The sequence below is a fragment of the Asterias rubens genome, chromosome 11 (genome assembly GCF_902459465.1).
Source record: "Asterias rubens chromosome 11, eAstRub1.3, whole genome shotgun sequence".
NCBI lineage: Eukaryota > Metazoa > Echinodermata > Asteroidea > Forcipulatida > Asteriidae > Asterias > Asterias rubens.
In genome coordinates this window covers 11,529,523-11,554,981 of record NC_047072.1, presented here as the reverse complement: position 1 = coordinate 11,554,981, position 25,459 = coordinate 11,529,523, and the positions used below count along the sequence as shown (strand labels likewise).

Genomic DNA, 25,459 nt, shown 5'->3' with positions numbered 1-25,459 from the left:
TGCCGTTCCCCTGTGCAAGACCTCTCACCAACCTACAGCAAGTTCTTCGCGGTAATTTACTCCATTTCATGGCATTTGTGCTTGCCTGTGAAGTACGGTTGAAGTCTATGAGTTGTCCCTTACTAGGCAATAATGCAATGAGCTTGTTCTCGTTTAGAGAAATGCAATGTCCGCAGGAAAAAGCGACGTCCGAATTATATCCGAATGAGCTCAATGACTCTGGCCATGTTGTTATACAATTACAATGTACACGTGTAGTAGGCTACTTTATACAGCAAACTGCATAACGAACACGCTTTTGCGGTCAACCTTCTAAAAACTTCTCCAGGAAACTCATTTGCATAACAAAAGACGTATACGCGAAAGTATGTCAGCAATTTTGGCGGCAAAAATAAGCTCCGCCCAGTTTTATAGAATTATCGTCTGCTTGTCTTGGGGTTTTTCATGTTTTTTAAGCATTGGTTGTTACATGTACAATTGCATAATTATGTCTAACCATGGAGGTAGAATTCAAAACCTGTGATATTAGTTTACATAATTTGATTGATGATCAAGTGTTATGGTTGTATGTTCTAAAAATCGTTGGGCAGTATAGACATACAATGGGATGCTGGCCATAAATTGGTCCGTTTTGCTTAGCTGGTCAACATTTCTGGAAAACAAATTATATTGTGTATAGTAGTTTATGTGCTTTGAGCAGGCTCCTGATGAACCCGGTGGGTCCAAACACGTGACATTGCAAAATGCTAAGCAAATATTGAGGGGGCACCAGTCACACAACGCAAACATTACCACAATCTTGGCTGGTAACCTGTTTCTGCTAAGCAATAACTTTCTTGCTTACAGGTTTTACGAAATAGGGCCCTGCCGTATTCCTCATCAACGATGCTGCAACGCGTTCTCGGAAAAGCTCAATTTTTTACCATTGTTGGGTGTCACTGCAAGCTTGACGGTCATTGACGCACACTAGTTTATTGGTATTGGTACCCAAATTGGTGTTTGCACTACGTTTTAGTGCCAACATCAGCGGTTTTTTATCCCAGCGTGCCTGGTAACTGCGTCCCTATCTCATTGAATATTGGTAATAAAGTAATACTATTGACGTTTATAATACAAATAAAACTTCATTATTGATAAACTAAACAATATCTTAGTAGAAAACGTAAACAGATGCAAAATCGGCAAACAAAATTGCGCGTGCACATCGTCTAAATTTTAAGAAGATGGGGAGTGTAGGTTAGGTCAAAGGTCATAACAACAACACCATGTGGACGGTTTGAGCATTGAGCGATCGTGCGGAATAGTACTGAAAAATATTCTTGATTTCTCTTAGATCTTTAGAGTGATTAAGTATTTTTAACGTCAATATAAATATCCAAGGTTCATAGGATCATGTGATTGTGATTATTTAAGTTTTGATTTTGAGGAAGTTTAGTTTCGTACCAGTTTGAAAATGGTACATCTTCGTTTGCCGCCCCTACCGACGATTCGTGACATCATTCGGTTGTACGGGCTGAGGGCTGAACGACAGCTCGCACAAAATTTCCTGCTGGACTTGAAATTGACAGGTTGGTAAAATGTTTTTAAAAAAAAGTGTATACATTTTATTTGATTACCTCGTTCACAATTACATCAGACATAAGCCCTAAAAAATCTTTTATTATTATTAAAAGAAATAATATATTATTATATTATTATAAGTTAACGAGGTAGGATCAAACAAAACAAATTTGCATTTGAATCCATAAATCTTTCAATTCTATATGACTAGTTTCCAGATTGAACAAATGCGTAAAAATGTTGACCAAACAAGCATACTGTCCTATACCTGCAGCAAGTAGTCTAGTTCTTAGTTGCGATATAACGTAACCCTCCTTCGCAGTTGGGGGGAGGGTTTAAACGTTGGGTGCGTTCAATTAGCTTTCCCTGGCTCGACCCCGTGGTGCTCACTCGGATGAGCCCCTGACAAGAGCTTATCGAACGATCACACTCGCCCTCTCGCTCTGATGGCATTCACCTCAGGTCACCCCCAAGTGACCCACTCCACAAGCAGGGCACTGGGGGTTACCCGGGTGAAAAGCTAGTCAAAGCTATTCGAGCGTACCGGGGTCTACCCAGGGAAACTAAACGATCGCACCCATTACGCAACTACAAGTGGTCAAACTGACAGTCACGCTTTTTCTTAAAGCCTAGCTCCCAGCCGCAGAAGTCAATAGAATTTCAATAAATTTGAGATGTGAAAACTCAACAAAATTTTTGTATTGAACTAGGACCAATGTTCAAACTGTGCTCTCCCGAGTCCCACATTTATTGAGGTTTTAGTGAACAACTTTTAGCCCAAATTTTTTGTATAATTGATTAACCCTTCCACTTGTTTTGTTTTTTCACAGATAAAATAGTTCGGCATGCAGGCAATTTGGAGGGTGCCCATGTCCTTGAGGTTGGACCAGGACCAGGGGGTATCACAAGATCCATATTAAACAAAGGTGCTGCAAACTTGGTAGTAGTAGAGAAAGATCAAAGATTCTTACCCAGTCTTACAGTAAGTTGTAACCTGGAGTCGTCATAGTTTTGTATTATTGTGTTTCCGAAAGAGAGTTTGTAAGGGCGCGTTCGATTAGCTTCCCTGGGTCGCCCCTGCAGTGCTCACTCGGGTGAGCACTTGACAAGAGCTAAATGACAAACACTCACCCTCTCGTAGTGACGTCCATGCACCTGGGGCCAGCCCCCAAGTGACCGACTCCACAAGCAGGGCACTTGGGGCTGACCCGGATGAGCCCCTGGAATGACGTCAAAGCTATTCGAACTTACCGGGGGCAGACCTGGGTCGACCCAGGGAAGCTAATCGAATGAATATGCACCCTTTGACTCTGCTTTCTTCTTTGGGCTCACAAAACACAACTTTTTTGTCCTGGGAATAGAAGTTTACTTTCTTTAAAACAATTGCAAAAGAGTCTCTGTGGAGGCTAGGTACAGGGTCTACAATAAGCAGGTGGGGGAGGCCCGTGAGAAGTTTTCAGGAATTTTCTTACACATCAGCTCTCATCCCTGAACTCAACGTGTGGGTAAATTGCAAAACAAGCCCTTTAATTCAATATCAACATTGATTATTTGTATTCAGCATCTGACAAAAACACCTTGAAGTGATCTAAACAAAAATGTTGTCTCAGGACAAAGATTTCAACCCCTGTAATCCACATTCTAATTTTGAAGCAATTTTTTTTTTCAGATGCTTTGTGAGGCAGCTAATGAAAGGTTAAAGGTCATTCACGGAGACATCATGAAATTCAACATGGAGGAGGAATTTCCAGCAGACCTTAAAACATCATGGGATGATGGTAACGAGTAATTCACTAGTTTCAAAAACTTGATCAGCTTTGGGCGGCATATCAATGGTTCAGTCTCCCTTGTTCGCATTTCTACAAAAGGAAATTTATGTCAAAAACTGTTCTTTTATGAGTGACACAAAATGAAGAGGACTGTCCCTTCCTCTGCATCAGTTAAGGTGAACCACAGAATATTTAGATTGGACCTCCGACAGCTTGCAATAAACCAACCTTTGTAAGCCATGTACGCATTGGACTAATAACTAACTGAGACATAGGTTAGGACAGTCCAATGGGTCAAACTAAATGGTGTGCACACTTTGAATATTTGATGTCATGTAAACTAACCAATACTAGTATGAAACAAATCTACATATGCATCTTAACACTTTTTACATGTAAATTGCATCTCATAGATTGTTTTTTTATTGCTGAACTGTTAATACCAATCAATAAGAACTCACGCTGCGGCAGTGAAGTTAATAACAAGTGCTAGTTCCCTCTATCCAGCTGAGGGACACACCTGATCTTTCTACTTTTAAACACAACCTCAAGTCTCATCTGTTTAATTTGTCAGCTGACTAGCTTCCGGCGCCTTTGAATGGATCTATTCCAGATACTGCGCGCCTTATAAATTTTATGTTATTATTATTATTATTATTATCCACCAAGCGAAAGAAGTAGTCCTAGCGCATATACTACTTTCTGCTTAGGTAGTAATTAATAGCGGGACAGTTCTTTTCAGAACTAAGAAGTCTCCCAAAATCTACTCAACAAAATCTACTCAATGGAAGAATAAAAAGCAAAACCTGCCCAAAAGAACAAAATCTACACAGCAAAGGAGATTCACATGTTGTTACCGCAAACCGAATATACATTGATACATCACTATGCAATGCCTAATCAAAAACTTTACTATTTTTGTTGTATTCCTTTCAAATTTAAGATCCTCCTAATATCCACATCCTGGGGAATCTTCCATTCAACGTGTCCACCCCTCTGATCATACGATGGCTGGAAGCATTATCCAATCACAGTGGACCTTTCATCTATGGTCGGACACGGATGCTGTTGACTTTCCAGAAGGAGGTGGCAGAGGTATGTTTCCTTCAAGGGGCGGGGCGTCTTGACAGTACCCATGAGCAGTTGCACTCTTTCTAGAAAAACGTTTTGCGCTGAATATTATTGTAGTTGGCCTCAATTGTTAAAAGAGCATTGTTTGTCCATGCTGTCGGTCAACACGGAGTCCATACCACTCAGCAGGTTTTTTTTTTTTCAAAGTTTATTCCTGCTCTATTGTTTAATATATTCAGTTCATGCTCATGCGATTTCTTCTGCGTGGCTAGCAGTTTGGCATGGTGTAGATTTAATTTTTTTACCCAAAAAGCATTAGAACATTGCATATATGAGAAAACTGTATCTCAATTTTCTTCTGAGGGTTGTCTGGAAATTCAAATTCTGTGGTTTACTTTGCAAGTGTCACGGTTATGTGTGTGGTTGGTATCCACAGTAACCTCACTAAATGTGGACAGATTTGACAATTGCGTGGAAATTCTGAGTTTTGTTAATAATAATAATAATAATAAGACTTGTAATGCGCACATATCCACCCTGCTGGGTGTTCAAGGCGCAGTAAAACCAAAAACAAAACAAAAACAAAACACAACACAAAGAAAAACAGACACAACAAAATTAGTCATTGTTTCTCAACAAGAACACAGTGATTCAGCTCCATTTGCTATTATTGAAGACCCTGGACACAGTATTGGTAATTACTCAAAATAATTGTTAGCATAAAAATTACTTGCTAACGAGCATTGGAGAGCTGTTGATAGTATAAAACATTGTGAGAAGCGGCTCCCTCTGAAGTAATGTAGTTTTGAGAAAGAAGCAGTTGGTCTCTAAAATATTTGGATATGATTTTTAGACTTCAGCTGAGGTTTCAAAATCAAGCATCTGAAAGCACACAACTTCAGGCGACAAGGGTGGGTTTTTTCCCATTATTCTCTCCCAACTTCGACCAATTGAGTTCAAATTTTCACAGACCTGTTTGTTATTTTGTGCATTTGTTGAGACCACCGAGTAAAAGACGGATCTTTTACAATTATCAAAGGTGTCCAGTGTCTTTAAGTTCCGATAACTAGTTTTCCCTTATACTGTACTGCCTAATGGTATGGAAATAAACCTATACCTTGGCTAAAACTTTTACAGGTGTTTTTTGTCGTGTATCTTTCTTGAAAATTTTGCCTACATCAGTGCGACATTACCAAAAAACAATTTTTGACACTTGATTTGAAAATTAAGAACTATTTTGATGATTATATTTGTAGAGGTTGGTTGCACCAGTGAGAGATTCCCAGAGAAGTCGACTGAGCATCATGGCCCAGCATCTTTGTGAAGTCAAACACTGCTTCACTATACCAGGGAAAGCCTTCGTTCCTAAACCCGACGTGAGTATCTACAGGAATGTTTACTAATTTGGTTGTAATAAAATGTTATCCTCTGTAAACAACCTATGTGTGTTTATTTCTACATTTATTATTTAGTAGCGTTTCACCCTGAGAAGGGGTTTGTCCAGGTGTTCCTGGTTTGACTGGCAGCATATTGCGCCACAGCACCTTGTAAACCAGTACATGGTGATATGTAAAATGAGTACGTCTCATAATTCAAACGTAGTCCCACATACCTTCCAGTAAATACTGTATGTTAAAGCGTCTTGTGTGTGACTGATGTGCGTACTATATAAGAAGCCACCATTATTGTTATTATTATTATTATTATTAAAGGAACACGTTGCCTTGGATCGGACGAGTTGGTCTATTAAAAGCGTTTGAAACCGTTTGTTATGAAACGCATATGGTTAGAAAGATGTTTTAAAAGTAGAATATAATGATCCACACAAGTATCACTCGAAACTGCACGGTTTTCCTTTTACGTCGCGAACTATCACGGTCGGCCATTTATGGGAGTCAATAATTGTTCTCTTCAAGACTGCAAACCCTATTTCAAAGTTGTTCTCTCCAAAGTTTCAAATCCTACTTAATTTTAATGTTGTTGTGATTTAAAAAAAAATGATCTCTTCTTTTTATACAGGTTGACGTTGGTGTAGTGAGCTTCACACCACTCGCTGATCCTCTCATTGACCTGCCATTTAAGCTGGTCGAGAAATTAGTCCGTTCTGTATTCCACTTCAGAAGAAAATACTGCAGGAGGGGAGTAGAGTGAGTATAAAGTGGGCCTACCATTATAATAAACCCAGGTTGTATCAGAAACTTGGGTGTGAACCCTGGCTATAGAGCAGTTACACCACAAGGGTTTATCAACATAAAAGACCAAAGCAAACGTGGGGACAGGTAGAAACGTACCTTGGTCTGATGTGTGTTCAACTTTAACCCTCAGAGCAGCTGAGGGGCACGGGTGTAAAGGACCTACATGTACGCCATCCAACGGGCATCTTACTTAATCCATCTTCTTTATGCAGGCATGATATTCTTCCTGCCTTGGTCCATTTTTCTGATTTTTATGCCCTCAGAAAAATCTGAAAAAATTGTTCCTAATAAGGCCTGAATAATCTACTTGGGCCTACACCTTGTGTTTCTGTACATGTATGTCAGCCCTTGTACTTGACAAAATGTTCCTACTTTTCCCCCAAGGATCATGTATGATTATACACAGGGCCAAAGGTGAATAATTTGTTTCACAAAACAACAGGGGCCTTTCTTAAATCCCAGTTTGGGCTCTGTCTCCTGCTTGGGCTTCACACGCTGTTTACCCAGTTGAAACACAGCGAGTATTAACCAGCTTTCAGTTCTACACATTTTTGGAGCGGCGTGTATTTTGCATGCGGTGGCGGTTGAACATCCCAAGTCGAGGTTTGAGAAAGGTCCCAGCATAATAGCACCTTTAAAATGTCTTCAACCCTTTTACTTCTTCAGGAGTTTGTTTCCTCTGGAGAGACAAGACCTGACCGATGAGATATTTCAAGTAACTAAGATTGATCCAACTCAGCGGCCGATGTTGTTAACCATGGAAGACTTTAACCTGATGTGCCACGCATACTACAACATCTGTCAGAGAATCCCTGGCATGTTTGATTACAACTACAGGTAGCACTCAAGAACAGGAGACCAGGGCCCGATTTCACAAAGAGTTATTAAAAACCAGTCTTCTCGAGTTAGGACTAGCTCTTAGTTCTTACTCTTTGTGAAATCGATACCAGAGCCTGATTTCACAAAGCAATAAAACTCCCTGCAAGACCAATTCTCAGTAGTGACAGAGATTTGTATTGTGACATCACACTTTATTTAGCAACTTTGATTGATTTTGAAGTTAAGATCAATCTTAGCTCTTTGTGAAATCGGCCCCTGGGCCCAATGGCTCTGCTTACTGCCAAATTATGCGCTTACGTTCAGCAATCTCTGCTTACTGTGCAAGCGCTAAATTTATGCGCTAGCTGTGTAAGCAAAGAATGCCTTGTAACGTGGAGTAGCAGTCACACAAAAATAAAAATTCCTTGCTAACCCGTGAAATACGGTTGACATAAGCACAGAATTCCCTGCTTCTGTAAGCACTGATTATTTACTTGCGGTAAGCAGAGCCATGAAACTGGGCCCTGTTATCTGGGAATGGAGTTGGGGCTAGAAAAGGAGGACAAGATGAGGATTGAACTAAACCCCAGTCTTAATTAACAAGCTTGCGATGAGTTTGCGAGCAGTTTTCCATGCAGCTCTAGGCAAAAAGTGTCTGCACCAAGAACAGATTCAGTGGATGTTTTATATGAATTAAACAATAGTGCGTCCTGAGCATTTTGCCATAAACAGTAAAAAATATAGTAAAGTTACTGAATGGGGTTACAACAAAAAAGGTGTGCCTTGGAAAGGTGACATGGTTTTAAAGAGTGGTTTGAACTCAGAAATTGTATACGTTATTATAACACACAGGCTCTCAACCAATCTCAGTCCATAAATTCTCGATGAGATTTATTACCAAAATATTTCTCTACGGGCTGTAACTTTGTTTGCAATAGCCTTACTTCTAAAAAGTTTACAACTTTTAAAAAACTGTTTGAATTCTGTACAAGTTACAGTATCCGGTTGTCATTAAAAAGTAAACACCAGCAGAAAAAAATGTAATTATTTGTCTCCTTTCTGTTTAGAATTTTTAATGCTTGGTAAGGTATGACAGTGGTAGAGCCCTCGCGTACTGTAATCTGGAGGGAGGGTTCGAATTCCACACTAGTCGATTGGTCTTGAAATAATATTTTTAGATATAGTTTCAGGCAGTGTGTTCCCCTCACAGGCTTGGTGATTGTTCACTGACAATAAAAAAACTGATTAAAAAGTTCAAATGATAACCAACCTGTGCCCAATTTTATAGAGCTGCTCAAGCAGAACATAATGCTTAACAATTGTCTGCTAAGCAGAAACGAGCAGGATACCAGTCACAAATTGTACACGCGACATGGTGGGTTGGCTAGTAACCTTATTCTGGGAAGCAAAAAATGTTGTTGTGCTTAGCTACTTTTTTGCTTAAGCAGCTCTATGAAATAGGGCCAAGTACTTCCTGATCATTCAATATTTATCCATCTTGGCTCTAAAGGAAAGATACACTATGCCAGCCTGCAATATGATATCTTATCTTCCAGTAAGCGCTAATTCTCCAATCAGATGCTCGAACCAGAGTGTGATATAAAAAGCTATAACCTACTCCAAGTTTTTATGTTGCACTCTGTGTAATTGTCAGTGTCAGTGCGTCACGCTCCGCAAACGGTCAGTGCAAAAAATTACATTCTAAACTCTGCGCGTGCAAAACCAAAAAACAAAAACAAAACCCAACCTCATTGACTTAATGAGGCTGGAAGATAAACTTGTTATCACACTCGCGCTTGCAATGTGAATGCATCTACACAGTAGACACTAATACTAGACACTCAAGCCTAAAAATAAGAAGCTGATAACTGTCCTGCACTTTCTGACCATTCCATACCATCCACTTTATTTTTGAATGACACTGTACTGTGAATGTACCTACACAGTACATTCCACCCTCCTGTAGACCTCTATCACGGTGTGGCCGTCTTGATTTTACTCCATTCCAACTCATTGTAACCAAACTTGAGGCTGGACGAAATAATAGTCTGGTGCCAGGTTTGTGCAACGAATGCTAGCATTCATTACTGTTATGGAAACGGGGAATATGACCAAGATGTTGACAGCGTGATAAAGGTCTGTCAGTGTCGGTTCAATATCATCCACCATGATTTCAATTGATATAAAAACTATACCAGCCTCCAATATTTGATGTGGTGATTGCATCTGCACACAGTACACACAGTAAAGCCTGCATACTGTCTGATTGTGTTGTCTGAATGACAGAGGTCAGGGGTTCGAATCCCACTTGAGTAGTAGCCTGTGGACTGTTTTCCATGGGACTCGGGGGAAAGCAAATAAGTATACCATGCGTATCACACATTCATATAGGGTAAACAAGAAAATAATATATCCTTTTTACCTGGGGTGGTTTTCACAGAGTTAAGGTTAGTCTTATCTCAAGTTAGGACGAGTTACTCGTCCTTACTTGGGACTAGCCTTACGTTTTGTATATCTCCTAGGACTAGTAGGGCTAGTCCCAACTCTTTGTGGATTCGACCCCTGATGCAGTTACTTTACCAAAAGTCAAAAACAAATAATCTTATTGGGATAAAGTTTTGTTATACTTTTGAACTACTTTATATATTAACAGCTGAACTTAAACAGCAGGCAAAACCAAATCTTCTCGCTTGCCCTCAGTTTCAAACATCATCCAATTTTGTTCCTCTCTCTTTCGTTTGTCTGTATCAAGTTTTGTAATAAACTCTTGTATTCGTTGTTGGAGAGCAGCCTCCCCTACATTGCTCTTGGCATCATGTCGAGCAAGCCACATTTTCCTCCTCAGTGCCATCTCAGAAGCGGTGATGGCGTCAATGTGTGTCAGGCGACTTAGCTCTCGTCTTGACCGACCGTGCAAGACTGCCGCACTGGCAGTTTGAGGGCGCCCTTGCATTGAGCCGCTGAACCGACGTGACGTCATAGATGGGCCGGTGAAAAATTGCATGTTCATCATTTCCTCTTCGATGGGGTATGTCGGGATACTTATTTGATCGATCCCAAATGCACTTTTTGAGCGAGGACGTGATGCTCCTTTTAAAGTGTCATCATCTGTATCAGTGTCATCTGTGTCAACGCTGTTCCGGTTGGTACTGGTCTGAACCGGTTTGGGCTGGCCTTCACTGTTCTGTCCCTGGTTTTGGCTCGATTGATCCAGTTTGAACTGGTTCTGCCTGACTCCAGTTGCGGTCTTTGCTCTGGTTGTCGTTTTGTCACTTGATGACATTGATATGTCACCTCCTCCTGACTCCGCCCTATGGGGACTCTTCCCACGTGGACTATGAGGGGTACCAGCCCTCCGTCGACCTCCAGAAGTGAACGGTCTCACTGCATGGAATCCAGTGTGAGGTCGTCTGTACGGTGTCTGAGTGGTTTGCTGGTTCCCATGGTTTCCATTGTAATCAATGGTTTGTTTGTTGGTATCCTGTTTCTTTGAAGACGGATGTGGCATTGAAGGAGTTGGTTGAAATAGCTGTCTTGGCGAGGAGGACAAAAGCTGCAAACAAAAAAATAATAAAAAAAATAAAAAAGTAATTTTTCTGTTTTAAAACTGAATGTTTCCTCCAGACTCACACGGAGACTTTGTAGATTGAAGAGAACTTGATTTATCATAATTTATCTCTTATATATAACAAGCTATCACCTATATTATTGTAAGTTATCACAATCTACCCGTACATTTGACATAATATGGGGAAAACATAAGTACTTATTTGATAGAAACATATTTCTTCAGTCTTAGTGTACTACAGAATAATAATGGTACATGGTTTTTATATAGTGATCATTTCCCAGTGGCCAGATCAAGGCGCTCTACAACAAAACTATTCTGTTAATTAGACCCTGCTTTTAAAATAAGAGTCAAAGTATCAATCAAATGCAATAATGTGTCAGTCCTCTTTATAGGTAACGATTCACCCGATTCACCCGGGGTAGGAGAAGCAGTTATGGTTTAATGCCTCCCTCAAGGACACAGGTGTCATGGCGCAGGTTCGAACCCACAATCTGATAACCAGGCCATCGGAACTTGAGTCCGATAAGCAAGAACATTTACACAATTATTCCTTCACTTTTTAAAAATAATCTGTTTACACTTGTCCCTGGTACGTTCATTTTTTTTAGAATTTAAAAGTTCATGTGCAGCAACAAGAAGAAAAGTAAATTGTTTTGTTTCTGATTTCTGATGAGTCATGTTCCTTCAGTGGCTCAATCAAGTGAAGTTTGTCACAGTTATTTTAAATTTAATGTTCGTCTTTGTTGAGTTTTTTCTTTTCTTTTTTTTCTAGCAGAGAACTGTGTACAAATGTTTTCTGATAGCGCCCTCTTTTGATATTAAATATCAAATAAAATGAGTAGTAAGGGTAGATGGCCTTTTTGACCTTCTTCATATGCATAAACAAGTACAAACAAATACATATCCATTTATAGAAAAAAGAGGCAAAGGATAAAGGGAAGGGATCCAGAAAAAAGGCGGGAAAATTAAAGCCAACCAAAGTTTATATTTTAGAAACAATTGGTGGCTGTGAACCAATAGGAGTAAGTGGTGAGGACACGGATGGTCAGTAGGCCTATGGCAGGGTGGGTTATAATATGAGATAATATCGAGTGGAATAAATATACTGGTTGTCAATTATTTCTGTCGAACTAGGCAAGAGAATAAAAAACAGCAATGGTCTTTATTTTCCACTCACATGTTGGCCGCCTTGCGTTCTATACCTCCTCATTAGTATATGGTTTTCCGTTCCCCTGTCTCCGTCCGATGAGCGCCTGGGGCCTACAATGCGATCAGCCCGGGCTACATCCAGCAACTGCCGCTGCGAGAGAAGGCTTTGGAAACCCTTCCTTACCTAAAAGGAATAATATATCACATAATTACAAAATAATGATCTTAATTCGATGAAACAAAAAACAGAATTCAGTATTGTGTTTTATTTTTTATTGTCATGTAGGCCCATTGATTAGTTTGAATTTCATCAATCAGAATGAAACAAACAAACAAACAAACAAACAAACAAACATTCAAACACCCCAAAAAACAAAAATGTTTTTGAAACAAAATAATCAAAAGGTAAAGGCCTACAATGCATAGTAAAAACGCAACTCTTCTAAAATCTTTGTTCATTTCCCATTTATATCAATGTAAACGTCAAAGAAGGCGAACACTTCTCATCAACAATGAAAGCCAAGTTATAATTCTGGTGGCAATTGTCAAAGACCAGTATCCCAGCATTGCCAGAATGATGACAACAAATCTCACACCCTTATTGCAACTGCACTTTAGACGTGTACTTCCAGCTGCCCAACTCAGAAAGGTTTTATGCTAAGCGCTAATCACGGACTCCTATCGTTTGTAAAACACGGAAGGAGTCCGCAATTAGGGCTCTTGCCTGATGATCTTGATGAATGCCTTTCTCCGGATTAAAGTAGGTGAAATAATGACCCCTGTCTGTAAAACTACATCGCAATAAGCATGCATACATAACCCTAGCCCAGGGCCCAATTTCATAGAGCTGTTTAAGCACAAAATTTTGCTTAAGCAAAATAATCCTTGCTTAGTAAAATCAGATTACCGGCAAAGACTCCACTCAACTTTTATGCTAAGTGAACAACAGCTAAATACCAGTCACAAGCAATGTATATGGCATGACATTTTGGCCAGTAACATGTGTAAAATAAGCGAGCTATTTTTGTGCTTAAGCAATTTTTTGCTTAAGCAGCTCTATCAAAATACTAACTCTTTGGGCAATGGTATAATCATGCAGGAAAATGTATGTATCCGATTACCCCTTTTACACTAATTCCGATTGTCCCGCATTACTCTAGTATTACTCTCGTTGACCAAAAGCAATACTACATTTTAAGTTAATAAGACACTAACTTAATTTTTAATGAATGAAAAAGTGGCAGTCGGATACGAAATTAGTACCATCGTGCTTTCAGTTCTTTGTTTAGATTATTTTCAACACACTTAACCCCAATATTGTTTCATAATAATAATAATTACCAAATAGCTGATTCCACACTATGCTTTGAGAATAACCAAAGTGATGTTACACTTTACAGCTAAAAAAAAGTATAATGGCGTCAGGTTGGCCTTACTGTGGGCTTGGGTTCGACTCCATGCTTGGGCTTTTAGACTTAGCCAAGTTTATAAGTTTCTAATCTTGCACGCTGGCAAATGTTTACATTTCCAACATTTTTAAAGACTTTTTGTTACATTTCAGATTGATTTGAAGTTTGAACAAAATGGAAAATGTTTCCATATCCTGCCACCACTTTTTTATTCGGTATGAAGCAAAATAACAGCATTAAATTTACCCTAATGAGAGATATATATATATATATATTTAAAGAGTTTAAAAAAGTGGTTTTATGATACGGAAATCTTCCCAAAAACTCACCTTCTTCTTATCATCATCAATGTCAGCCACACTTCGATACTTCTCTAATCTGATCCCCTCTATAGCCACAGTCAACCTGTGGTCCTCTGTCTTGTTGGCCAGCTTAGCGTCACTGTTGTCGTAAAACCCACCACCGAGACCCGACTGTCCTTCCTCGGTGACCGGTGGGTCCTTGGTCGGCCGGCCATCATCCATGGCCGTGGTGAATCGAATACTATTCCCGGCCATTATTTAGTTAAAAATTATATCATCATGCCGAATATATACAGCTGTATTGTATGTACTCTCGCAGTCAAAGGTATCATAAAATTTGTTTGTCTTCAAAATATCGAGCTATTTTTAAAGTCCATGAAGTAGTTATGGCGTTTGAAGAAGAGGAATAAAACCCATCACGGCATGGATGAAGAATCTTTTACAATAGTGCCCGGAATGTCTTAACCTCCGTTTTCAATGTCTCTTTGAATGAGAAACTATTCCAGCTGGTAATGTTGCTTTGTTCTCAAAACGAACTTCGCTTTGATTTGTTTCTTTGCAGCCAATGACTCGAATTCCTTCTGGAATACTGCAGTAGCTATGTCACAAGTTGGTGTGGACCAACAGGATCCGTTTTCACCTGATGAAGCATTTCTCGGTAGCCAGCATTCCTTGTGAAGATACGCAAGACCATGGACAACCGAAAAGTCGAGCAAATTAACAGATATTCAATAACTAACACATAGCTGCATGCAGATGATACTATGTCCTTTATGTATTTCAAACTTCAGTTCTTAATAGAGATAGGCCCTGTCACTTTGCTTTCAATTAGACGATTCAATTAGACGATTCAATTCGATTTCGAATTATGATGTAAGTTTCAACATCAGACGTCTAAACGTTTTGGTTGACCACGGCACCGCTGTTGTATGATGCCGTGTATTTTCTATTTATTCCCCGCCTATAAGCCATCAAGTATTCCTGGTTCCGTTGAAGTGCTTTCCTAAAGTACAAAGTCATAATTTTCAGATACGAAGCGTTAACGCCATTATTCCACTCTGATAGAACTTTGACTTGCTGGTAATTTTGCCGTACTGTTTACAGAGATACGAACATGACTTGGTACAAATAATCCCCCACGGCTGGTCGTTTTTTTTTCTATGGAGAGATCGGCCTAACATTCTTGCATGGGTTAGAAATGGGTTTCGGACACAAAAGGTAACTCGATTTGCTGTTGATTTTGCTTAACCTGTAAAGAGCGTGACGCATTGTTTGTTTAGTTGTTTTAAGTATCCCGTCACAGTCTGGTCCCAAAAGAAACAAGTCCATAATGTACACCGGTGGTTGAACAGAATCAAGAAAGACGACGATTTGAACAGGGTTTTTTGAAATTAGGTTAAAGGCACTGGACACCACTACTAGTAATTCCTCAAACTATATAATTAGCACAGCGGCTTGGAGAGCTGTTGATAAAACGTGAGAATCGACTCCCTCTGAAATAATGTAGTTTTTGAGAAAGATGTAATTTCTCACTAAAATGTCTGAATCTGAGAAAGACTTCAGGCCTAAAGCCTTTCTCGGGCATCTGAAAGCACCCAAAATGTGTGCACTTATTTTGTTCTTTCATTATTTTCTTAACCATTCAGGATTGTTGACAATATCTCAAAGGCGTCCACCTTTTAAAATGAAATTAAAACTTGTCAGTTATTGCATAATCTACATAATTGGATTAAACCGAACGGTTTAAAAACCAAATAATACTGTGCAATCATCCCCGTTGTTTAAGAGGTTGCTATTTTTTGTTTACCAATCGTCAACGTTACAACAACAAAATCAGATAAATTTGTCATTTTCTATTTGCCCAAGTTGGGGAATAAATAGACGATGTCAACAACACACACTTTGTTCTCGGCGACACCACCCCGTCGTTGCCAGGATGTACCCGTGTGGCACCCTGAAGTATGGGCGCCATGTTCAGCATTGAACACTTGGGTTGAACAAAAGATGGCAACTTGTCAGCTGATAAAGTTCAAGATTTCCACTTGATTGATGTATAGGATGTAGCGAGTTATAAACATTCCAAATTAACGCAATGTGTAGACAAAATTTGGAGGTCACACGGATCAGAGACCTATACATTTTAGGGCTGCTTAAGCGGAAACACCTTTCTGCTTAGCAGAAATGAGCAGGATACCAGGCACAATTGTACACGTGACATGGTATTTTGGTTGGAATAACGTTCTGGTAAGCAATATTTTGTTGTGCTTAGCTACATTTTGCGCTTAAGCAGCTCTATGATGGTCTTGGGTTGTATTGAGCGTTTTCACGAAGTGACACCAACTGGTGATGAAAATTCGTTTTAAGCGTTTTCATGAAGTGACATTATAAACCCTTAACGGTTTAATTAAAACACACGGCTATAGCTGCAAAATAATGAGACTATTAAACGTTTTAATACATAAGCTTGAAGTAGGCTACATGTCAAACAGCTTAATGGAGCGACTCTAAAAATACAAGTTTAAAAGAGTTTTTAAAAAGTGCATGTCTTTCAAAGGCGTTTTTCTATACAAAAGGTCAGTTCCTTCCAGTTGTGTCACTTCGTGGGACCGGTGACGAACACTATACTAGCAATAATACGGAGCCCCATTTATTTGTTTGAGACAAGGTATACTGTTGGTAATTATATAGCGACCAGTATCCTCATTTAGTGTCATAAAAATAACCACCCTGTGTAAAAATTTGTCATCGAATTTGAAAAAACAAACATTTATAACAGAAATATTAGTTTTGTGAGTTATTTTGTATTTTTTTGAGTATGGGAAGAAGCTGTTGTTGTTGTTAATTTAAACCTGGGGTAGCTTTTGTTCTGATTACAAAGTTGCAACTCTTGTGTGACTATACACTGCAAAAACTGGGGTGTTAAATTGATTCTCTTGGTATCTATTATGTGACAACACCAACATGGTGTTAATTCCATCAACGATATAGTGATGGGGTTAAAATACACCACGTCTAGTTGGCGTTGTCACAATAGAAGGAAGAATCAATTTAACACCCCAGTTTTCGCATTGTAGGCTCTACTTGTTTGTTTTGTCATAATTGTTGGTGCCTGTCACTGTGTTCGAGCTCAAGAAATCATGTTCACTTGCAATAAGTTAAAAACACAACACTTATCACAATGACAATAACGTTTGCGTTGTATCTATAAACCAAAGGGCATTTTGATTTTTCCAATAGTCGATTGAAATAGTACGAACCAACTCGACCTTTTGGCCTGTATGCTTTTATTGATCTCTTCACATTCTGCACGCCCTTTAATTTGAAGTGCTTTCCACACCTTATCGTATATTAAATGATACAGAAGTCATTAATAATGACAAATCACTGATATTTATTAGTGAATAATGGGCGGAGTACTAAGTACCACAAAGTACCGAAACTGTTTCATATGGTTTTTATAGGTGATTCCAGGAGATGTACTTATTCCCTTTTTTCAATAACCGAAGTACAAATTCTTTTATCAAGCTTGCAAATTGTACTCAGTGCTATTCGCACGACATCAATTTAACTGGGCATAGTTGTAAAATGTAGCATTGTTTAGCGAGATTTTGCAAGAGAATTTTGATAGTATATAGACAAAATTGTTGTCCTTCCACACGAGGTACATTAAGTAAAGTATTACAACCATGCTACAATTTAGCAAGGGACCTTTGCTAAATAACTCTCATGTGAAAGGGCTTTTAGAGTAGAAATCGTACTAAGTAGGCATATTCCAATTGTTTTCTAATCATGAAATCATAGGTCCATACAAGGCCAACTAACCCTATCGATCGAATGCACCTTATGATCTTGTTTAAACTTCGAAACACTAAAAAAAAACAGGGCCTATCTCAAAACGTATGTGGTGAATCTGCATACAAAGAAATTTCTTACAATTTGATGAGTATATCTTGCCTGCCCAAAAATGTGTTGGAAATGCCCAATGTTATTTTTTCCCCCTTCCCCCCCCCCTTTTTTTTTTTTTATTTTTTTTTTTTTTACATACAATGTGATTTTGGAGGTCAACAACGCATAAACAGGAATGCCATTATTATTACTTTGAGCCCATACTTAAACTTCTAACAAACTCAAATAGGTTTGTTTGAGATTAGTCTCCATAATATCATTGTTCATAATAATATATGACCAAGTTTTTTTTCTACTGAAAACAGAGTTAGTCCATGAAACGGAGCAAGGATGTGAAATCCAAGTAGGCTACCGGGAATTCTGTTGTTGTAGTTTTGACCGTCCACTTATGTCCGCGAGCATGTTTAGGGAGTTTGTTTGCTGATACTGCGTAGGATTTCACTGTTGTCTTGTAGTTGTGATGAAAGTTGAGCCACACGTCGTACTATAGGCCTACCAGGCACATACATGAACAACCGGACTTTTTAGCTACGTGTGCTTTATAGGATCCGTTCGTTTAGCTCCCCTGGGTCGACCCCGGTGTGTGGCGGGTTTTTTTCTAGGACGAACGTGGGTAATTATCTGCACACATTCGTCCTGGGAAAAAAACACGCCACACACCGGGGTCGACCCAAGGCAGCTAAACGAACGCACCCACTATAGGGGTTTGTTGTACGCACCTGCCCCCGTCTTCGTTTGTGTACTTGGAGTCTCAGGAAATATTAAAGGAACACGTTGCCTTGGATCTGACGAGTTGTTCGACGAGGTAAAAGGCAAACCATGCAATTTCGAGGCGTGTATGTGTGGATCATTATATTCTACTTTTACAACATCTTTTCACTCATATGCATTTTATACAAAACGGTTACAAACGCTTTTCAAAGAGTATACCAACTCGACCGATCAAAGGCAACGTGTTCCTTTAAGATAATTTTAGGGCAGGTGTCCTTCTGGGGTGCAAGAGGAAGATGGTGTTGGGATTGGAGATACCATCTGCCCGATATCAGGCATGATATTTGGACATAAGTGAAGAATCACCGCGAACCTTTTCAGTGTTATTGCTTCAATGTCTTTCGATTTTGTAGAATTGAACCAGGATTGAATTTTATACAGAGCTACTTAACCATTGGCCACGTGTTTGATGGACGCCATTTTCATGTTTTGCAGTCCAAATGCAGCACTACCTAACGTGCAGACTGGGCACTTTTCATCTGTAAGCATGCACACCGCGACAACAATAATTATTTGACCGATTGTAACAAACAAGGCGTCAAAATCACCGTAATTAAATTGTCCGTCTCCTGGTATTTTCATTTTTAGAGTATGAGTAACAATTTAAAATTATAGGTACTTTTACAACAGCCAAGTTAATTTTTTTGCTGTCTTTATTCTGGCACACTGTAAACGCCAATACTGTGGTGTTTTTTTTACACACCAAGTGACTTCTTATAATCGCTACTCTTTCAATGAGAGGTTCTACAATTTGATCATCCAGTGCTAATCTGCAAACGTAATCTTACCATTAAACCATTGTCGCTATGGCCACAGTCATCAACTACACGTTCAAAACTACACACCAGGGGCCAATTTCATGGAGCTGCTTCTAAGCAAAAAAATATTGCTTGCCACATTTCTGCTAAGCAAAAATAAGCAGGATACCAGTCACAAATTGTACATTTAACATGGTAGTTTTACTGGTAACCTTATTCTAGTAAGCATTATTTTGTTGCGCTTAGCTGCTTTTGTGCTTATAAAGGGTCTATGTTGCTTTTGTGCCTAAAGGGTCTATGTAACTTTTGTAGGACAAAAAACACAATGTCCACAGATTGACACTAAACTTACCGTTTGGAGATGATGATAGTCGAAAGCTTCCCTGAAAATATTACGTGCTGAGGTGCTGTAAGTTTTGGGAAATGAGTAAAACAATGTCATGAAAATAATGTTCGTCTCATGAGACGAAAATTATTTAAATCATTTACAAACATATTTTAATGACATTGTTTTACACATTTCTCAAAAACTACAGCACCTCAGTAAGTAATATTTGAAGGGAAGCTTGCCACTATCATTATCTTCAAACCCTGTAAGTTTAATGTAAATCTATGGACATTTTGAAAAAGTACCCAAACCCTCTAAGTAGCTCTATGAAGTTGGCCCCGGGATAACTGTTAACAGTTAAAATCTTGCGTGCAAACAAGGGATAATCTACTATTGTCATGCCGCTAAACTTCTGCAAATGAACCAACTGAATAAAAGCGTAAACAGAGGCGGCTTTCCTGACAGTTTCTCACAAATCCGATTAGCAGGATCTTGAAAAGAGTTTGGTGTCTCAAGGCTTATTAGGTCTCGAGTGACCATGGGGTGTAACATGGGACTAACGGTTGGACGGGGGAATGATGCTTTCTGGTTTCACATAGGCCTAGCTACTTCCGAAAAGAACTATTAAAGGCACTGGACACGTTTGGAAACAACTTTGTATAAAACAAGCAACGAAGAGCTGTTGATAATATAAAACTTTGTGTGAAACAATTCCCTTTGAAATAAAGTAGTTTTTGAGAAGGAGGTATTTTCTCACTAAAATATTTCAATCTCAGAAAGAATTCAGGCCGGAAGCCTTTCTCGGGCATATGAAAGCAAACATTTGTTCAACAAGGGTGGTTCTTCTTTAATTATTTGCTCGCAACTTCGATGACCAATTGAGCCAATATTTTCACAACTTTGTTATGTGATGCATACATGCATGTTGGGATACACCAAGTGTGAATACTGGTACTTTTACCAAACGTCTTTAAAGGGATATTGTGCATACATTGTGTTATAGTTCGTGAGCAGTGAATAAAAACAACATAGCCTAATCCTGACTCTTTAGGATACAACAAGTGGGGCACGGTTAGCCATTTTGTGACAGAAGGAAACAAAATTGGTTCTACAAAATATACTAACGGACACACTCAATGGATATTTATGCGAACAATATATTTTACTTTTAAAAGATCTTTCCAACAATATTCACTTCAAAACAATTACTATTAATTTGTGGGCCAACGTTCCTAATCAGAAGGCATTTTGCATGTCCCTTTAATTTCTGAGTCCTCAACAATTCAACTACACATTTCTTTGCCACTCAACGAGCATATTTGTGTATTAATTATTTGCAGTTTATCTTCAGCTATCATTAAAATCAGTGGACACTTTTGGTAATTACTCAAAATAATTATTAGCATAAAACCTTACTTGGTAACGAGTAATGGGGAGAGGTTGGTAGTATAAAACATTCTGAGAAACATCTCCCTCTGAAGTAACGTAGTTTTTGTGAAAGAAGTAATTTTCCACGAATTCGATTTGAGGCCTCAGAATTAGATTTTGAGGTCTCGAAATCAAGCTTCTGAAAGCACACAACTTTGTGTGACAAGGGTGTTTTTTTTCTTCTTTCAATTATTATCTCGCAACTTCGACGATCATTTGACATAGCAACTGTCTTCAGTCAGGGGAGTTAAAATGTGTGACTAAGCAAGTCATTGTATATAAAAATGTTCAAATCTATTTTGCAACTGGTTTGTTCTTCGGCTTCAAAAATGCAGGTTTAAAACAGAGAGGGCGACATACACCACTCGACAAGCATAACAGTTTGAGTAAGGACAGAGTGCCACGTTGATGACCGCATTGAACACATTCATAAATTCTCACATCATTTCATATAACAACAAATAATAGTGTTTTTTGTGCAGAGCTCAAATCGGTCACGCAGAGACCATTCATGGCGCTCAAGCAAATTCTAAACTATCATAGCTCCCTTTGGAGTATACAGTCTGTGCAACAAATAGCGCACCAAGCTAAAAATCAACCACAAGAACCATTTCTGTCCTCACATGTACCAAATTATACCTGGTAAGTACATGTCAGAGGTAGACAAAATTCATGTTCTACCTCAACCGCTGAAGATAATATGTAATGAAGCAAATAGTGTCTTGCTCAAGGAAACGTTATAGTGTTGTAACCGGGATTCGAACACACACCAAAACTTAATTTGGAACCAAAACTTAAGCCCGATTTACTTGTAAAAAAGATCGCGCTAACAATTTACATAAAATGTTGTGTTTTTTTTTAGTGTTTTTTTTCAGCACAAAGTTTTGATTTATTCGGAGTCATTCGAGCACATTGAATGCACTTCAAGTGGCAACACACTGAGCCGTCGACGATGTGACTTGGTAAGCGATTCCCCTGGCATGCCCGTCTTGATGAAAAGTTTAATCCGATCCTGTAGATCCCCGTCCCGTCTCGTCAAGTCCGTCTTGATCTCCTGCATGCGGAGCGCGGCACTCGACCGCCGTCTTTCGAGCTCCCGCTCGGCAGCCGTGACCGTGCTGACTGCGCTGCCCCTCCGTTTGAGTATCGAGGCGGCTTTAGCCGACTCCGCAGCGTGCACGATGGTTGCACGGGCAGCACTCACCAAGTCCGGCAGAGTCGATGGCGGGGATGGGGAGTCCGTGCGTGACTGTGGGCGTGTAAGACTCGCTACGGTGTGCCGTCTGCCGGCACTTCTTGCGGGATTGATTCCTTGATTGCTGGTCCGCATGCTATCCAAAGATGTCGACGCTGGACGCATGAATGACGAGGAACGCCTTGAGTTTTTAACGGGGCTTGTGAAGGGTCTGTCCATTGGGTGCGTTCGACTACGCGTTCTCGTAGTCGTAAAACCACCACCTCCAGAAGTTATCTTATCCTCCGAGATGACTTTTCCTTCTGATGACTCTTGTTCATTGGCCTGATCCTGTGGGGAGGAATCAGTACTCCCCATACCTTTAGCGACACACACGGCCATCACCGCCGATCGGAATCGATTCTTCCCGCCGAGGTCCACGTTACTTGCGACCTTGTTTAGGGCCGCGGCAGCCGAGTCACCGCGTTGGCTTCGCTGCCTGATCTTGCGCGGTTGATTTGCGGCGATCTTCTGGCCGAACATGTACGGGACGTCACGCCCCATTGTCTCCTTTCTCGTGAAAGTGCGGTTCGCTCTCTGGACCTGTATCTGCATGGATTCAAGTTCCTTCTCGATCTTGCGGACCTCGGTGCAGTGCCGCACCTTGTCGGCGTGGTCCTTCTGTTTGAGATGCTCGACGTGTCTCTCCAGTTTCTTGTCTTCAGACCGGTTTGTTTTATGGACCACTGACATCGTCACATTCACGCTGTGACGGCGCTCTTTCACTTTAGTGACAGCTTTGGGTGTCGACATCTTTACAATCTTTGTAAATGAAGTTCGACGGTAGAAATGTTTCTTCTCAAACCACGAACTGGGTTAAAATCACTTTAGCGTTTTGATGATTAGTTCTGTGGATATTCCATTATAACTTTTAAGTGATATTGTTTGCCGTCCGAAAAGGATAACTTTTGGCAGATGTAATTCAGATCATGGTGCTGTAAAAATGAATTTAACAAAGTCACTGGTTTCTGTATTGCAATATTAAGTACCTGATTCAATAACCATGGTCATTACCTTCTGGTCACTACTATATCTGGATATTGCTTCTGATAACTGTCGTCCTCAGGTCACAGAATCATAAAAAAAACAGCAAAAACGAATCCAGATTAGCAATCTGCAAAGTGTATCCCTTAGACAAAAGTGTCAAAAGTTTCTTGCAAGAACATCGACTATATACACCACAAATGAAGATTCCGGTATGACAAACAAAAATCCTAATCTAACATTTTCAATTTGCATCACGCACGAATCCTCCTGCGAAGTTGAACTTCTTGATAGTCCGAGCACGATCGGTAATAATCCATATGCTCGACACTCTACTCCAGATTTTGTCTGCTCATTAATGTTCCAAAGAGCAGATGGCTCGGTATTTGAAGCTGATGGGTCCACACTAGCAACCCAGACCGTATCAATCAACTTACAGTTTCACACTCAAAGACACTAATTTTATCCAGCTTACACATTATTAAAAAGACTGTAAACCAATCAGTCTAAACGAAATTAACTGTCAGTTCCAGCGTTGGCAAAGTGAATTATATAACCACTTGTCCCGTCTCTAATAATAACTTGTAGTTAATACATCAGCCCAACTGGAGAGTTATTAATGAACTCGTCTGCAGTGCAAATTATCTAGCTCTGTCTGCTGAGAGAACAATTTGAAGTCCTCCCTGTTCTAATCATGAATGTTATGTACGCCAACCTATATACTGTTGAGACGAAAGTATAATTAAGCCACATCTGTCGATCCCTCACAATGTCAATTCATTACAAATCGATTTTTCCACAAGAGACTTGTTTACGTTACCGGGGTCGCATGCGTCATGTTGATTTATGTTTTCGTAAATAATTTCATGTTTTCGAAATGAGTGAAACTTGTGATTGTCTACAGTTTCTCCAAGCTAAACACTATACTCTTTTAACAATATCCTCTTCGAGACTTGCAGGTGGATGCTAAGAGGATTTTACTTTCTCCTTGTTTCAACAGTTTGTTGCAATTTTCTAGGCTGGACCGAATTCAAAATCCACATTGGCAATATTTTTTAGAGGAATGTTTATCCAGTATTGATCGGTCGTCTGCACTCAGCGTGGAAAAAAACATTTCAGCGAAAAGTGACGTGCATAATGTCTTTACTTGACCCAGCAGGTCGATCTCACACCAGGACAACTCTTTGTTACAAGATGAATTCTGAATATTTTGGAAAACAACATTTTCTTGTGTCTCGTAGCTCCACAAACCTCTACAGTTAAATGCTGTGTAAAACAAAACAGTCAGCTTATTGAAGTTTGCAGAGAATTAGGCGTTGAAATTATTGCAATTAAACCGGAGATCAGACACACGTAGCACGCTCATATTCAAATGCTTGTCTCAATTTCACGATCCATTTTTTTTCTCCATTGCCTGATGACGTTTCAACCACAGCAGAGTCTTTTTCATGATGTAAACACAAAATATTGTACGTTGTGTCGGCACAATATCTTCCAGAAACTCTACGATATCCAGAAACAAAACAAATCTCAACAGTCCAGTCCGAGCGATTCGGTAGAAAATAAATAATTCACTTCGGAAGTCCAACAAAAAAATGTATCAACACCATTTCCTCACGAAGTTGTAATAAATTATTCTACACACGCACATCAGGGTCACTGTTCCCTGGCACTGAAAAGATCGCATCACAACATCAGTTTAATAGTAAAGAGGGTTTGGTGGGGCTCTACCCACACGGGTCGATACCCAACAAAGCTAATCCTCTCTACCCCCTTCTGTTCCAATCCCTACCCTAAGAATGTCTTAATCTGCTCAATCCATCTCACCGAGGACACTGTCTTTTCAAGGGATGTTGGAGACGCCAATATTTTGGCAACTTCGCAGGTGGGAAGTCGATAGTATCTACCGATTGGGGTTGGTGTATTACTCATGAGAAATACCATCATAAAGTATGGGTAAAATTTTATATTCGGTTTGCATTAAAGGCACTGTACACGTTTGGTAATTGTCAAGGACCAGTGTTCTCACTTAGTGTATCCCATCATAAGCATAAAATAATAAGCCTGTGAAAATTTAGGCTCAATCGGTCATCGAAGTTGCGAGAAAATGATGACAGAAAAAACACCGTTGTTGGATGAATTTGTGTGCTTTCAGATAGGAATAAAAGACTTCTAGCTAGAAGTCTTTTATTAGTTACGTGAGAA

General features: G+C 39.6%; 3 protein-coding genes across 4 annotated transcripts; 1 reads left to right on the top strand and 2 right to left on the bottom strand.

The window, feature by feature from the left end:
• LOC117296854 (dimethyladenosine transferase 1, mitochondrial-like) lies at nucleotides 1–7,811 on the top strand. 2 transcript variants are annotated; one of them, XM_033779937.1, is made up of 8 exons: nucleotides 1–51; nucleotides 1,436–1,568; nucleotides 2,391–2,542; nucleotides 3,230–3,338; nucleotides 4,273–4,424; nucleotides 5,657–5,776; nucleotides 6,420–6,547; nucleotides 7,262–7,811. In XM_033779937.1, the coding sequence occupies exons 2-8, from the start codon at nucleotides 1,454–1,456 to the stop codon at nucleotides 7,434–7,436; spliced, it is 951 nt and encodes a 316-aa protein (XP_033635828.1). In that variant the 5' UTR covers nucleotides 1–51; nucleotides 1,436–1,453; the 3' UTR covers nucleotides 7,437–7,811. The 2 variants fall into 2 exon arrangements, with proteins under 2 accessions (XP_033635828.1, XP_033635827.1); XM_033779936.1 differs by lacking the exon at nucleotides 1–51 and having other exon boundaries at nucleotides 1,248–1,568.
• Nucleotides 7,812–9,526: 1,715 nt separating this feature from the next.
• On the bottom strand, nucleotides 9,527–14,254 carry LOC117297005. The gene is made up of 3 exons (XM_033780122.1): nucleotides 13,873–14,254; nucleotides 12,163–12,318; nucleotides 9,527–10,967 (listed from the first exon to the last, which is right to left on the bottom strand). The coding sequence occupies exons 1-3, from the start codon at nucleotides 14,098–14,100 to the stop codon at nucleotides 10,074–10,076; spliced, it is 1,278 nt and encodes a 425-aa protein (XP_033636013.1). The 5' UTR covers nucleotides 14,101–14,254; the 3' UTR covers nucleotides 9,527–10,073.
• Nucleotides 14,255–21,925: 7,671 nt separating this feature from the next.
• Nucleotides 21,926–23,023, bottom strand: LOC117296709. Its single transcript, XM_033779747.1, has one exon. It carries the CDS (start codon nucleotides 23,021–23,023, stop codon nucleotides 21,926–21,928), a length of 1,098 nt encoding a protein of 365 aa, XP_033635638.1.
• Nucleotides 23,024–25,459: the final 2,436 nt, after the last annotated feature.